We start from the raw sequence: 13,922 nt of genomic DNA, 5'->3' as shown, positions 1-13,922 counted from the left end.
GGCTCCGGCCGCTCCTTGTTTCCCGGCTGTGGGTGACGCCGCGCTCCGTGTTTGGCGGCGCGGCGGATCCGTTCCCACGGTCCCGGTACCGGACCCCGGGCCGGCGACCCCCGTTTGCTCCGCGCTGAGCGTCGGCTCCGCGTTACCGGCGCAGCCCCGGGATGGGCGCTCCGAGCGGCGGCTCCATGGTCATCCCGCGGCGCTTCCTTTGTGCCCGTCCGCCATCCCGCCCCTCCGTCGGTGCGTTGCCCGGTCCCCATCCCGGTATCCCGGTATCCCGGTTCCCATCCCACCCCGCCGCCCGCAGCAGCTCCCGGCGTGCCCGGCGCGCAGGCGCAGTGAGCTCGGAGCGCACGCCGAGCCCGGCATGGCGGAGCCGGAGGCCGCGCAGCCCGGGAGGCCGCCACCGGCACCGGGAACCGCGGCGCCGCCGAACGGCGGGATGGGGAGCGGGGGGGCGGCTCCGGGAGGGGCGGGATCCAGCGACCCGGCGCGGCCCGGGCTCAGCCAACAGCAACGGGCGAGTCAGCGCAAGGCGCAGGTGCGGGGCTTCCCCCGCGGCAAGAAGCTGGAGAAGCTGGGGGTGTTCTCGGCCTGCAAGGTGGGCGCGGGGCAACCGGCTGCGCGGGGCGGGGGAGCAGCACGATGAGATTGGAGGGGTCGGAGGCGCCGAGGGCCGGGATGTGCCGGGATGTGCCGGGCTGTGTGATGCTGTGTGATGCTGTGCGGGGCTGTACCGGGCTGTGCGGGGCTGTACGGGGCTGTACCGGGCTGTACGGGGCTGTGCGGGGCTGTACGGGGCTGTGCGGGGCTGTGCGGAGCTGTGCGGAGCTGTGCGGGGCTGTACGGAGCTGTGCGGGGCTGTGCGATGGTTTCTCCCGTCCCTCCTCGCAGGCGAACGATGCCTGCAAGTGCAACGGCTGGAAGAACCCCAACCCCCCCACCGCCCCCCGCATGGACCTGCAGCAGCCGGTGACCAACCTGAGCGAGCCGTGCCGCAGCTGCGGCCACGCGTTGGGTAACCGCACACAGCCCCGGGGCTGCACGGCGCTGGGACCCCCAACCGTGGGGCGCTGCGCCCACCCCCATCTCACCACGTGCTGTCTCTGCCGCAGCCGACCATGTGTCCCACCTGGAGAACGTGTCGGAGGAGGAGATCAACCGGCTGCTGGGCATGGTGGTGGACGTGGAGAACCTCTTCATGTCGGTGCACAAGGAGGAGGACACGGACACCAAGCAGGTCTATTTCTACCTGTTCAAGGTGCGTCCATCTGTCCTGTTTGCCCTCTGCCCCACCTGCGGGCAGCTTCACTCCGTGCAGCCCCATTGCGGAGCTGCTGTGTCTGATCTCCTGGGAAGGGAGCGGGCATTGAGGTGCTGACGTGTCCCGTGGGGTCTTTGCAGCTCCTCAGGAAATGCATCCTGCAGATGAGCCAGCCGGTGGTCGAGGGGTCCCTGGGGAGCCCCCCCTTTGAGAAACCCAACATCGAGCAGGTGAGGCGGCTGTGGGCTGTGCTGGAGACTTGGGCTGTGGGCAGACAGGGCTGAAAACCCTGAACTGAGCAGACACAGCAGCAATTTGGCTTCATGGTGACCCCACGTGCTGTGCTGCAAACTCATGGAGCTTTCAGCTTTGTCACTGTGTGGAAAAAGAGGGAGTGTGTGTGTGTGTGTGTGTGTGTGTGTGTATGTGCTGGTGGCAGCAGTGGCCCTTCTGCTCCTGCCACCTCTCCATTCCTCCTGCTTGGATCTTGGAGGTACCTGCTGCCAGCTGGGCTCCGTGGCGCAGTGACCCCGGCCCTGGCACCCTCCAACCCACTCCTCTCCCCCAGGGGGTCCTGAACTTCGTGCAGTACAAGTTCAGCCACCTCCCACCCAAGGAGCGGCAGACGATGTACGAGCTCTCCAAGATGTTCCTGCTCTGCCTCAACTACTGGAAGCTGGAGACGCCGTCACAGTTCCGACAGCGCTCGCAGAATGACGACGTGGCCACCTACAAAGTCAACTACACCAGGTGAGGGGGGGCTGCCTCTGCATGGGGGTCTCCCAGCAGTGTTGCTGCAGGGGGGATCCCAGCACTGTCCCCCGCAGGTGGCTGTGCTACTGCCACGTGCCGCAGAGCTGCGACAGCCTGCCCCGCTACGAGACCACGCACGTCTTTGGGCGCAGCCTCCTCAAGACCATCTTCACCGTCACCCGCCGGCAGCTGCTGGAGAAGTTCCGTGTGGAGAAGGACAAGCTGGTGCCGGAGAAGCGCACACTGATCCTCACCCACTTCCCCAAGTAGGTGCCAGGCGCGGGGCTGCCGTCTGCGCGGCCGTTTCCCCTGTGCTCCCCATGGAGCTGTGTGCACCCAGCTCGGTGTGCTGCTTGCTGCCAGGTTCCTGTCCATGCTGGAGGAGGAGATCTACGGGGAGAACTCGCCCATATGGGAGGCAGATTTCACTGTGCCGGCTGCGGAGGGCGCCCAGCTGGTGTCACGTCCAGGTACCGTGGGGTGTTGGCTGGGCCGGTGCTGTCACGGCTGCATTGTGGATGGGGATTCCTCAGACTTACGGCTGCCTGCTCTCCTGCAGCCACCGTCAGTGCCGTCACTGTGCCCAGCGCTCCGCTCTTCAGCAAGAAGCTCAGCAGCAGCAGCTTGGCCACGAGCATGGACACTGGCACGCCAGAGCCTCTGCCAGGTAGGGCAGTGCAGGGAATGGGAACGGCTCCGGCCCAGCAATGGGGGCTCTGCCCGACGAGCTGCTGCTGCCCCAGGGGAGAAACGGAAGCTGCCTGAGAGCCTGACACTGGAGGATGCCAAGAGGATCCGCGTGATGGGCGACATCCCCATGGAGCTGGTGAACGAGGTGATGCTGACCATCACCGACCCCGCTGCCATGCTGGGCCCTGAGGTATGGGGGAGGGGGGGGCACATTGGAACAGCATCGCAATGGGGCGCAGCTCGTGGGGTGCTGGCACCTGGAGGGCTCTGAGGTCCTGGGGCCGGGGGGGCTCAGCTGCCTCCTATGCAGACCAGCCTGTTGTCGGCCAACGCGGCGCGGGATGAGACCGCCCGGCTGGAGGAGCGCCGCGGCATCATCGAGTTCCACGTCATTGGCAACTCGCTCTCGCAGAAGCCAAACAAGAAGATCATGATGTGGCTGGTTGGTTTGCAGAATGTGTTCTCCCACCAGCTGCCCCGCATGCCCAAGGAGTACATCACCCGCCTCGTCTTCGACCCGTGGGTGCTGGGGGGTGCGGGGGCTGCGGGGGGCTCCCCCCGTCTCACTGCTGGTTTGGCCGCAGGAAGCACAAGACCTTGGCACTCATCAAGGATGGCCGCGTGATTGGGGGCATCTGCTTCCGCATGTTCCCCTCCCAGGGCTTCACCGAGATCGTTTTCTGCGCCGTGACATCCAACGAGCAAGTGAAGGTGAGGCCGTGACCCCCCTGGGGGGTCCTTACAAGCTGCCTTGGGGGTGTGAGGGCCCTGTCTCATGGCAGCCCCCCCAGGGCTACGGGACACACCTGATGAACCATTTGAAGGAGTACCACATCAAACACAACATTCTCAACTTTCTCACGTACGCAGATGAATATGCTATTGGCTACTTCAAGAAGCAGGTGGGTTCCTTTCCCTGCTGCTCCCCCCACCAGCCCAACCCGACCCTCTGTCCCTGAGCTCCCTCCCACCTCTCATCCCCTCCCAGGGCTTCTCCAAGGACATCAAGGTCCCCAAAAGCCGCTACCTGGGCTACATCAAGGACTATGAGGGGGCAACCTTGATGGAGTGCGAGCTGAACCCCCGCATCCCCTATACCGAGCTCTCCCACATCATCAAGAAGCAGAAGGAGGTACCTCTGACCCCCCTAGAAGGGAGGGGATGGGGAGTGCCAGCCTTTGGGAACCATCCCTCACTCAGCCGTGCAGCCATGCACACAGGATCACTGCAATGCCATCTGAGGGTGGGGAGGGCTGCTCCTGGCTGTTGCTCCGGGTCTGTCAGGGCCTCATGTCCTGCAGTGCATGCTGATGTGCCACTCTCTCATTGCAGATCATCAAGAAGCTGATTGAGAGGAAGCAAGCACAGATCCGCAAGGTCTACCCTGGCCTGACCTGCTTCAAGGAGGGCGTGCGGCAGATCCCCATTGAGAGTGTCCCCGGCATCCGTGAGCTCTCTGTGCTGCCTGGGGGTTGGGGGTGACCCCTCGGTGAGGTGCAGTGCCCTACATGTGTGGGGGCAGAGCCCTCTGGTGATGCTGACCATTTCCTTCCAGGAGAAACGGGTTGGAAACCACTGGGGAAGGAGAAGGGGTGAGTGAAGGGTCCCAGGGTGCACTGGAGCTGTGGGCTCCTGCTCTGTGCCACGCCTGGCCCTGCAGAGGTAGCCTTGTATTGGGGTGCTCGATCCTCGTGCTGATGGGCTCTGCTCTGCCCTGCAGGAAGGAGCTGAAGGACCCGGACCAGCTCTACAACACCCTGAAGAACCTCCTGGCCCAGATCAAGGTGCAGGGCGGGCGTACGCTCCTGTGCCATCCCCCATGCTGTCCCTGGGAGGGGAGGCACAGGGCAGGGGATGATGCAGTAAATCTGCTCCTCTCCCACAGACCCATCCCAGTGCGTGGCCCTTCATGGAGCCAGTGAAGAAGTCAGAGGCACCGGACTACTACGAAATCATCCGCTTCCCTATTGGTGGGTACCTGGGGGTTGATGGGGGTTGCAGCGTGCCCTGCTGCAGTGCTGGGCAGAGGGTGTCCCAGGGGGCAGCCAGGCAGCAGAACGGGACCCATCAGGGTCCCCCCTGGCTGTGGCTGGTGGTGGGAGGGGGCACAGTTGTGTGATGGGACCCAACTCCTTCCCACCCCCAGACCTGAAGACCATGACTGAGCGCCTGAAGAACCGCTACTACGTCACCAAGAAGCTGTTCATCGCCGACCTGCAGCGCATCATCACCAACTGCCGCGAGTACAACCCGCCCGACAGCGACTACTGCAAGTGTGCCAACACCCTGGAGAAGTTCTTCTACTTCAAGCTGAAGGAAGGGGGGCTCATTGACAAGTAGGGGGTGGTCTGGATGTGCCATGGCTGCCACGACCCCCCCTGCTCCCGCTGGCAGGGAGGGGCAGGGCTGCTGCTGTTCCCGGAGGGGCCATCCAGGGATGTGGCCCTGTTCTGTGGGCAGGGGCTGCTGCTGGGTTTGCTGCTGCTGGGGGGGTGGGGGCTGGGCAGCTGCGGTGCTGCCAGTCCCTCTCTTGGGGGTTGTGGAAGTGGGGACTGGAGCAGGGCTGCCTCTCCCCCCAGGGTTGTGCCTTCTGCCCCCGCTCGGTGCCAGGGCAGGGGCACACAAGTGCTTTGGTGTTCTGCACGGACCTCAGCCCCTGCTCCCATCCATGCACAGGCAGCGCCTGCCCCTCTTCTTGAATGTACTGTGGGGCACCTCCCTGCCCCCCCAGGCTGCAGGGCAGAGGTGCTGAGTTGGGGGGTTCCCCTCTTCCTGCTGCCTCTGTCAGCTCTTCCCTCCTGCAGGAGCACAGCCGCCTGCTCTCCCCCCACTGCTTGTAGCCCTGCAAGGAGTGGTGGGGGCTCTTCCAACTCCTTGCTGTGGGTGGGGGCCTAACCCCCCTTTCCCTTGCTGTCTTGCAGCCCCGGGGTTGGGGCTGGCTGTTGTGTGCATCCCTCCTTGTGCCCGTGTGTCCCTGTACCTCCCTGGGAGCTGTGCTGGGGTGCGTCCCACGTAGCATTAATGTGTCCCCCTCCCCTGTCCCGCATTTGATCGCCTGCTGCCTTACCCCCTGTGCTGTCCTTGCTGTGTGAACTCTGGTGCTGCTCTGCAGGCTCACCGGCCTTGCTGGGGTGGGAGCAGACCGTCCCACTGTTCGCGTCCGCCCATTCCATGTGACTGTTTTGTTTGGATTAGTTTTCTTTATTTTTTTTATTTTTTAATTAAATGTACTTGTGCAGAGCCGGCTGTCCCTGCGCCTGACCCTGCAGCGGGACCTTGGGGGTTGGGGGCAGTGGGTCAGAGGACGGGCGGTGGTTGGGGTGCACGGGTCCGATATGGGGCGCGTGTCCGCCCTCGGAGCGCGATGACGCCGCGGATCTCCGCCCGCTTTCGGTTTCAATTCAGGTCCGAGGCTCCCGGCGGGGGGTGGCCCGGGGGTTGCGGTTCGGTGCGGCTCTGACGGGGCTTTTCCAGCGCAGCTCGGCACTGCGGGCGGCCCCGCTTTCCTCTCCATCCATCCCTCCCTCCCTCCTGTGCTCCGTTTCCCAGCCGGGACGCGGCGATGGAGCTCCGCGGGTACCAGATCGAGGCGGTGGCCCCGGCCCTGCGCGGCCGCAACAGCATCGTGTGGCTGCCCACGGGCGCCGGCAAAACACGCGCGGCCGTGCACGTCTGCAGGCGGCACCTGGAGGGGCGGCGGGGCGGCCGGGTGGCCGTGCTGGTCAACAAGGTGCCCGGGGACCCCCCACCCCGGGGGGCGCTGAGGCCACGACCGGGACTGACGAGCTTATGGGCGCCCATCAGGTGCATCTGGTGCAGCAGCACTTGGAGAAGGAGTTCCACGTCCTGCGCGATGCCTTCAAAGTGACGGCGGTCAGCGGGGACAGCAGCTACAGGTGCTTCTTCGGGCAGATGGCGAAGGGCAGCGATGTGATCATCTGCACGGCGCAGATCCTGCACAACGCGCTGCTCAGCGGGGAGGAGGACGAGCACGTGGAGCTGAGCGGTGGGTGCGGGACCCCACGGCCGGGCTGGGGGCGGCCCCGGGATGAGCGGCTCATCGCGCTGCCCTGCTTTGCCCGCACAGATTTCTCCCTGCTGGTGATAGACGAGTGCCACCACACTCACAAGGAAGCTGTCTACAACAAGATCATGCTGAGTTACCTCCAGAAGAAGCTCAGCGGGCAGCGGGACCTGCCGCAGATCCTGGGCCTGACAGCGTCCCCTGGCACCGGGGGGGAAACTTCCTTCGAAGGGGCCGTGGAGCACATCCTGCAGGTGGGGGCTCCTGAGCTCCTGGGACTCCACATGGGGGGGGTTCTGGCATCCTGCAGTGCACTGCATGGCACTGGGCTGCTGGGCCTCAGGGCTGGCTTTGGGGCTCTCCCCTTTCAGATCTGTGCCAACTTGGACACCGAGGTGATCACATCAGCCCAGGAGCACGCACAGCACCTGCAGAGCCACGTGCCCCAGCCCAGGAAGCAGTATGACTTGTGCCAGGAGAGAGCACAGGTGAGAGGTGGTGGGTTGAGCCCACAGCGCTGCTCCTTGTGACCCATCAGTGTCCTATCTTGCAAACTACCCCAAGCCCCCCCTGGCTGTGCCCCAAAGATGACCAGAGCAATATCCCCAATCCCGTGGGTCCAATATCCCCAGTCCCGTGGGTCCAATATCCCCGATCCCGTGGGTCCAATATCCCCAGTCCCGTGGGTCCAATATCCCCAATCCCGTGGGTCCAATATCCCCAGTCCCGTGGGTCCAATATCCCCAATCCTGTGGGTCCTGAGCCCCCTCTGCCTCCAGGACCCCTTTGGCCAGAGGCTGAAGAAGATCATGGCACAGATCCAGGAGCACATGGATGTGCCTGGGCTGCCGCTGCTGAAGGACTTTGGCACACAGGTGTACGAGCAGCGCATCGTGGAGCTGGAGAACAAAGGTGAGGAGCTGGCCCAGGTGAGGGTCCTGGGGGGGTGCTGAGCTGTCAGGGCAGGATGTGACCTCACTGTCGCTGCTCTTCACCAGCGGCTGAGAGCTTTTGTCGCAAGACGCGGGTGTGTGCGCTGCACCTGCGCAAGTACAACGACGCGCTGCTGATCAACGACACCGTGCGCATGATGGACGCCTTCCAGAGCCTGCAGCAGTTCTATGCTGATGAGAGGGACACAAAGGACCCCACCGAGCGCTTCCTGGCCACCACCTTTGGGGGTAAGGAAAGATGGAGGGGAGCAGCAGGGCGGTGCAGGCTGTTTTGGGGCGCAGTCCTCACTCCCACTTCTCTGCACAGAGAACAGGGCCACGCTGCTGGCATTGGCCGGAGACCAGCGCTACGAAAACCCGCGGCTGAGCAAACTGGAGGAGATCCTGCAGGAGCACTTCCAGCCCTTGGTGTCATCTCGTGGCATCGTGTTCACCAGGACCCGGCAGAGCGCTCACAGCCTGCTCAGCTGGCTGCAGGACACGGCTGGGCTGTGCGGGCGGCACATCAGGGCGGCTGTGCTCACCGGTACCGGCTACAGCAACCAGGCCAAGGGCATGACCCAGGTGGGGGGCCCAGGGTGTGCACGGCCCTGCTGTGCTCCAGGGCTGTGCTGATGATGGGGTGGAACCAGATGGGGATCCAGCCCGACCCCTCTCTGCACACTCTGTGGGTGCCGTGTGTGCTGTTAGGGGCTCGGAGCCATGCGCAGCCCACAGTACTAGGATACCATTGAAGTGTCCCCCCCACTCTCCCCAGAATGAGCAGCAGGACGTGATCACACAGTTCCGCAGTGGAGAGATCAACCTGCTCTTCTCCACCAGCGTGGCCGAGGAGGGCCTGGACATCCCTGAGTGCAACATTGTGGTGCGCTATGGGCTGATGACCAACGAGATCGCCATGGTGCAGGTAGCACTCAGGATCCCCCCAGTACTGAGACACCTGGGTGGCACCTGGGGAGCCCCCCACACCCCTGCTGCCTACTGACAGCTCCTTGGGGGTGACCCCGGCCCTGGCACAGCATTGCCTGTGGAGGTGCAGGGGCTCAGCCACCCTGCAGTGTTTGTTCTCTCTGCTGCAGGCCCGGGGTCGTGCCCGTGCCCAGAGCAGTGTGTACTCTGTCCTCGCCAAAGCCAACAGCCGGGAGGTGTCCAGGGAGCAGCTCAATGAGAACCTCGTGGAGCTCATGGAGAGGGCCATCAGCACAGTGCAAGCCATGCCCGAGAGGGAGTACCGCCTGAAGGTGAGCACAGGGAGGGCTGCACTGCTCCTTCCTGCATCCGCCTGTAGGTGCAGCCCTCTGCTCACTGATTTTAGGTGCCTGCTTTCCCCTTGAGGCAGTGCTGGCTTCTGGAGAGGGGTAGAGGGAGCTGTATGGCACAGCACACCTCTGTCTGTCTGGAAGCTTGTGCTTCCTAGGATGCTGCATCTCTCTATGGCTACATCTCCTACTGCACCTGCAGCCTGTCTGTGTGTCACCCTCACTGACTCCATCCTCCTGCCTATCTGCCCTCCTTGCAGATCCAGGAGTTGCAGAGAAATGCTGTTCTCAGCTGGCAAGTGAAGGAAGCCAGGAACAACGAGAGGCGGCAGCTGCACGACCCAGATGACGTTTACTTCCACTGTGTCAACTGCAACGTGGCCGTGTGCCGTGGCAGCGACATCCGCACGGTGGAGGCCATTCACCACGTGAACATCAACCCCAACTTCAGGTAGGAGGGGACGGGCAGAGTCCGGTGGTCGGAGCTGAGCTCTGCCCAGAGCAGGGGAGCGGCTGCTGCCTGCTCCTCCTTGGGGACATTGGTTTGTGGAGGTCACGGGGGCTGAGTGGGATTGTGGGAGAGCTGAGTTTTGTCCCCAGAGCCACCCCCTTTAGGGTGTCTTTTGTCTCCTTTCTTACAGGTTTTATTATACAGTCTCATCTGGGAAAATACACTTTGAGAGGACTTTCAGGGACTGGGAGCCCGGGTGCCGCATTGTGTGCAGTGAGTGCAGGCAGGTGAGATCCTGAGCTGTGTCACTCGGCCCCTGAGCAAGAAACAGGGGCTGCATTTCTGTTTGGCCCGTGGGTGCTGCACGCGTGGAACATTGTTGTGGGCAGGCTCCTAAGGGGGATGTGTGCTGGAGCGAGGAGCTGCCTCCAGCTTCAGGCACAGGGCTGGGTGCAAGGTCCTGCAGCCCAGGGTTGTGTCACAGTGTGTGTGAGTGTCCCCTCTCTGTCCACACAGGAGTGGGGAATAGAGATGATCTACAAGAGCGTGACGTTACCCATCCTCAGCATCAAAAACTTTGTGGTGGTGACCCCGGATGAGAAGAAGAAGTACAAGAAGTGGAGCAGAGTGACGTTCCCCATCGAGGAGTTCAGCTACCTGGAGTACTGCTCCAACAGCCAGGACGAGTCCCTGTAGTGATGAATCACCCGGGGCTGCTCCCAGGCCACACCTGGGGTGCAGGAACCTTTCCATCACCTTCAACACAGGACAGTGCTTCGGGACCGTGCAGGCGGGCTGCACCTCTCTGCTCCCTGCAGATGCGTCACCGCCTGTCCGTGCTTTGTTGTATGCAGCCCTGCGGGAGGACGTGGCACCGGGATGGGACAGCCCCGTTCCCCCGCTGCCGGACAGCCGCTCCCGTCCCTGCAGCGCTGGGGATCGCACCGCGGCGCTGCATCCGCACGGCGAACCGACGGCCCCGCGGTGCGATCCGGCGCGTGTCTGCTGTATGAAGTCGGGCATCCTGCGTTGTAAACGCGCGTGGTTGGTACCTGGGAATCTCTGGGCGGTCTCTTCCATCGTGCGAGCTGGGTTCGGGGCAAAGAACGCGTCACCCTGTTCGTATTCCCATCCCGCTCCTTCTCCCCGTCCCTCCCCGCTGTGCTCTCCCGATGGCGGTCGCTAGAGGGAAGCGCACTCCCGTCCCGCTGCGTTGGGCTGCCCCGGGGGTTCGGCTTGTTCGGGAGCAGCGGCCGCCGCCGTGGGGCTCAGCCCAAATTCAGGTGGGGGTCCCCTGGGGGCTGCGCGAAGTTGCGCTCCCGCTCCGCAGAAAGCGGGTAATGAGGCCGCGTGAGTTATTTACGGCTCCCCGTGGGCTGCGGTGCCCTCTCCCCAGGATAAGGCCCCTCTGTGGGGACCCCAGATCATTTTGCTGAGCTCTAATTGCCCTGATTCGTGCTTGGAGAATCCAGGCCGCGAGTTAACCTGATGGTGCCTGCAGCACTGACCTGTCAGTCTGCATGGAGCCAACTGTTCCCTTCCCTCTTTGCTCCCTCAAACCAAGGGAGCTCCAAGCTTCCTTGTCTTTAGAGGTGTTGCAGACCCCATGGGATACGGGACCAGGAGAGCGTTGCGATGTGGGGCTGTGTGGGGTTTGGAAGCAGCTCATGGTCTGCATCAACCCTCTGCTCCTTCCTCCCATCCCCGCTTCACCCCCAGCCCCGTCTGGCTGCCCTCTCCCTGGAGGGAGGCAGACAGCAGCCGAGCTACAGCGATTGCTGCTGTGACCTTGGCTGGTGTCCTTCAGAGCCACTGTCCTTCAGAGGGAGAAGTCTGTATAGAAGTCCCCTTCTTCCCCCCCCCCCAGCATCTCTGCCATACATCCTCCTGGGGCTGGGGCAGTGCCACCTCCAGGGCTGCATCCTCAGCGCAGGGCAGGGGCTTCTCCCCTCCCATCAGCAGTTCAAGTCATTCTCACTCCCATCTGGTCTGCTGTGTGCTCTGTCCTCAGAGCCAGAGGGACGTGAGGGGTTCCCATTTCCCAGGTCCGTGTACTCCTGTCCCCCACTTCCTTGTTCAGCCCAGGGCTGGGCAGGCTTCTCCTGTGATTAAAACAGACTGAGAGCCCCACTTCATCACTACAATTGCCCTGTCAATACACAGGCATTAGCGAGGGCTGCTGGACCAGTCCTTGCACACTGACACATCCCTGTCAATAACCCCTGGATTTAAGCCCATGGCTTAGAGCATCTTTGCTTATCTCAGCTCCCCAAAGCACTTACGTTCCTGGCCTTCATAACTCCCTGCCTGTAAGCACAGTCAGGCACCATTAGACCTGGAGCAAACAGCTGCAGCAGCAAATTCTGCAGCTATAAGTGCCATGAAGGTGTTTTCTACCTGCTCTGTAGCAGGTGAGGGCTCTGTATGGGGTTGGCTCACAGTGCAGGACCGTCCTGCAGCAGTGCAGGCTCACAGAGCTCTCCCAAGTGAGGACAATGCAAGGATTTATTTGTATTCAGCCCATTTCATTTATCTCTGGCACATCACAGGGCGACAATTCACCTCTCAGTGCACCAGCTGCAAAAAGCTCTGCTCCCTCTGCCTGGAAGCGCCTCAGATTGGCCCTTCCTGAGGCCGGGTGTTTAACAGAGACTTACAGCTCAATCTGTTTAGCTTATCGAAAAGTAGCCTGAGATGTGCCTTGATTGCAGTGTACAAGCACCTTCCTGGGGAGAAAAGTGCCAGGTATTAAAAGCCCTTTAACTTTGCTGAGTGAGGAATAATGAGACCTGAAGGCCTGGAGATAGAATCAGACAAAGGGAAACCTGGAACCAGGTGCAGTTCTGCAGCCAGAGGGGTGCTGGGGGGGAGCCCCTCTGAGGGCAGTGCTGGGCTGGGCAGCTCCATCCCCCTACCTGGCAGATGGTGGGCAGCAGCGGGGCTGGGCTGGTGGGCACAGAGGGCAAAGGGCTGAACTTTGCATTTCTAGCACATCTGAAGCTCTTCGCTCTGCTGAGCCCGGGAACGCAGAGGTGACCTTTCCTGGGGCAGCTGGAGTGTGAGGAGGGAAATTTCTGCTACAAGAGAAATTCCAACCTGCCGGAAAATGTGCACCATGGTGCAGCTCCAGTCCCAAAATCGAGCACCTCCCTTCACTCTGCTCGCACCCATTTCCACCTGTGCAGTGGGGGCAAGAGGGGCCACAGCCCCCTCTGTGCACCCCAAGGAGCCCCAGGAGCTGCTGCATAAGGGCCGTAGCAGAGCTCAATTTGCTCCCTGCTGTTCCTGCATTCCCAGGCTCAGCTGCAGCCGGCAGAGCATGAAGCAGCTTTGCAGGTGCAAAGGCAAATCTGTCTGCCCGGCAGCTCCCAGATCTCGGAGCCAGGGCACAATGACACAGCTCTGCTCCAGCTGCTGCAGTGCTGCCAGCTTTATCCCAACCTTCCTCCCCACCTGCCATCGCTGCTCCACAGTCAGAGCTGCTCACAACGCTGCCCCCTTGGCTGCTATTGAACAAATGAAATAAGAGGAAACCCCTCATCCTGGGTGTGTGTTGGACAAAAAGGAGCAGTGAGGCTCCAGCCCCGAGCTTGGGGTGCCTTCATGAAGGGGCCGGTGCCTCAGCAGAGCAGTGCAGGTGGGTGTGATGACCACAGATAACCACTGGATTCTGCATGGATCTGGAGAGGGTCAGGAGCACAAAGCAAAAGTATTGAGTGATTCCCAAATGACATTTCATGCACTGAAAATCTGGGCTGTGATTCTGCTGAGACCTGGCTTTATAATTGGATCTGTCAAAAAGCCATCACACTTAATGTGCAGCTGTCACCAAGACACGCGCTTTCATGCTGCACCTCAAGGCTGATGCTGGATTCCCCTCTCCTGCCCCCTCTGTGCACTGGATCCATCCTGGGAGCCTGGAGCTGCCCGGCCAGCAGAGCCCACACTGGTGACCCACTGCAGCTCCTGGTGGCCCCACCAAATCATCTCCTCACAGAGCAAAGCCCAGCAGTGCACTGGGCTCTGGTCCCAGTAAACCCACCTGAGTTCCACCAGGCAAGGAGCAGGAGATGCAACGGGGATGTTTTGTGTATTGACACCATTCGTTAGCTGATGTAAATGAGCTCTGTGTATTACTGTATTCCTGTTTGCAGGTGGAGGACAGAAATGTGTTCCTTCAACCTGCGCTTTGCAGAGCCCAGCCCTGCAGCCCCCCAGCTCCCTGCCCATCATAAATCAGGAGATCCCTGGAAGGGGCTGAGTTTGGGGGCAACTCTGCTATGATGGGATGGAATGGGGATGGGATGGGGATGGGGATGGGGATGGGGATGGAGATGGAGATGGAGATGGGGATGGAGATGGGGATGGAGATGGAGATGGAGATGGAGATGGAGATGGGGATGGAGATGGAGATGGGGATGGAGATGGGGATGGAGATGGGATGGGGACTGGGATGGGTGGTGCCAGCAAGGCTGTGGTGATGTCGATGAGGCGTGGGAGCTGAGCAGTCTGCAGTTGCTGAGCACGT

General features: G+C 62.1%; 2 protein-coding genes across 3 annotated transcripts; both read left to right on the top strand.

Moving 5' to 3' along the window:
• Positions 1-340: 340 nt before the first annotated feature.
• KAT2A (lysine acetyltransferase 2A) lies at positions 341-5,947 on the top strand. 2 transcript variants are annotated; one of them, XM_015885637.2, is made up of 18 exons: positions 341-601; positions 895-1,018; positions 1,116-1,261; positions 1,405-1,494; positions 1,833-2,014; positions 2,092-2,283; positions 2,381-2,487; positions 2,577-2,684; positions 2,761-2,897; positions 3,003-3,226; positions 3,292-3,418; positions 3,499-3,609; positions 3,696-3,839; positions 4,040-4,154; positions 4,263-4,299; positions 4,428-4,491; positions 4,593-4,677; positions 4,854-5,947. In XM_015885637.2, the coding sequence occupies exons 1-18, from the start codon at positions 368-370 to the stop codon at positions 5,045-5,047; spliced, it is 2,421 nt and encodes an 806-aa protein (XP_015741123.1). In that variant the 5' UTR covers positions 341-367; the 3' UTR covers positions 5,048-5,947. The 2 variants fall into 2 exon arrangements, with proteins under 2 accessions (XP_015741123.1, XP_015741124.1); XM_015885638.2 differs by having other exon boundaries at positions 342-601; positions 3,018-3,226.
• A 322-nt stretch (positions 5,948-6,269) lies between these two features.
• On the top strand, positions 6,270-12,162 carry DHX58 (DExH-box helicase 58). The gene is made up of 12 exons (XM_015885641.1): positions 6,270-6,437; positions 6,512-6,713; positions 6,795-6,985; positions 7,103-7,219; positions 7,511-7,643; positions 7,730-7,912; positions 7,992-8,248; positions 8,442-8,591; positions 8,764-8,925; positions 9,204-9,394; positions 9,585-9,681; positions 9,911-12,162. Exons 1-12 carry the CDS (start codon positions 6,270-6,272, stop codon positions 10,088-10,090), a joined length of 2,031 nt encoding a protein of 676 aa, XP_015741127.1. The 3' UTR covers positions 10,091-12,162.
• Positions 12,163-13,922: the final 1,760 nt, after the last annotated feature.

This window comes from Coturnix japonica, chromosome 27 (assembly GCF_001577835.2).
Source record: "Coturnix japonica isolate 7356 chromosome 27, Coturnix japonica 2.1, whole genome shotgun sequence".
NCBI lineage: Eukaryota > Metazoa > Chordata > Aves > Galliformes > Phasianidae > Coturnix > Coturnix japonica.
This window is presented reverse-complemented; position numbering and strand designations above follow the sequence as displayed.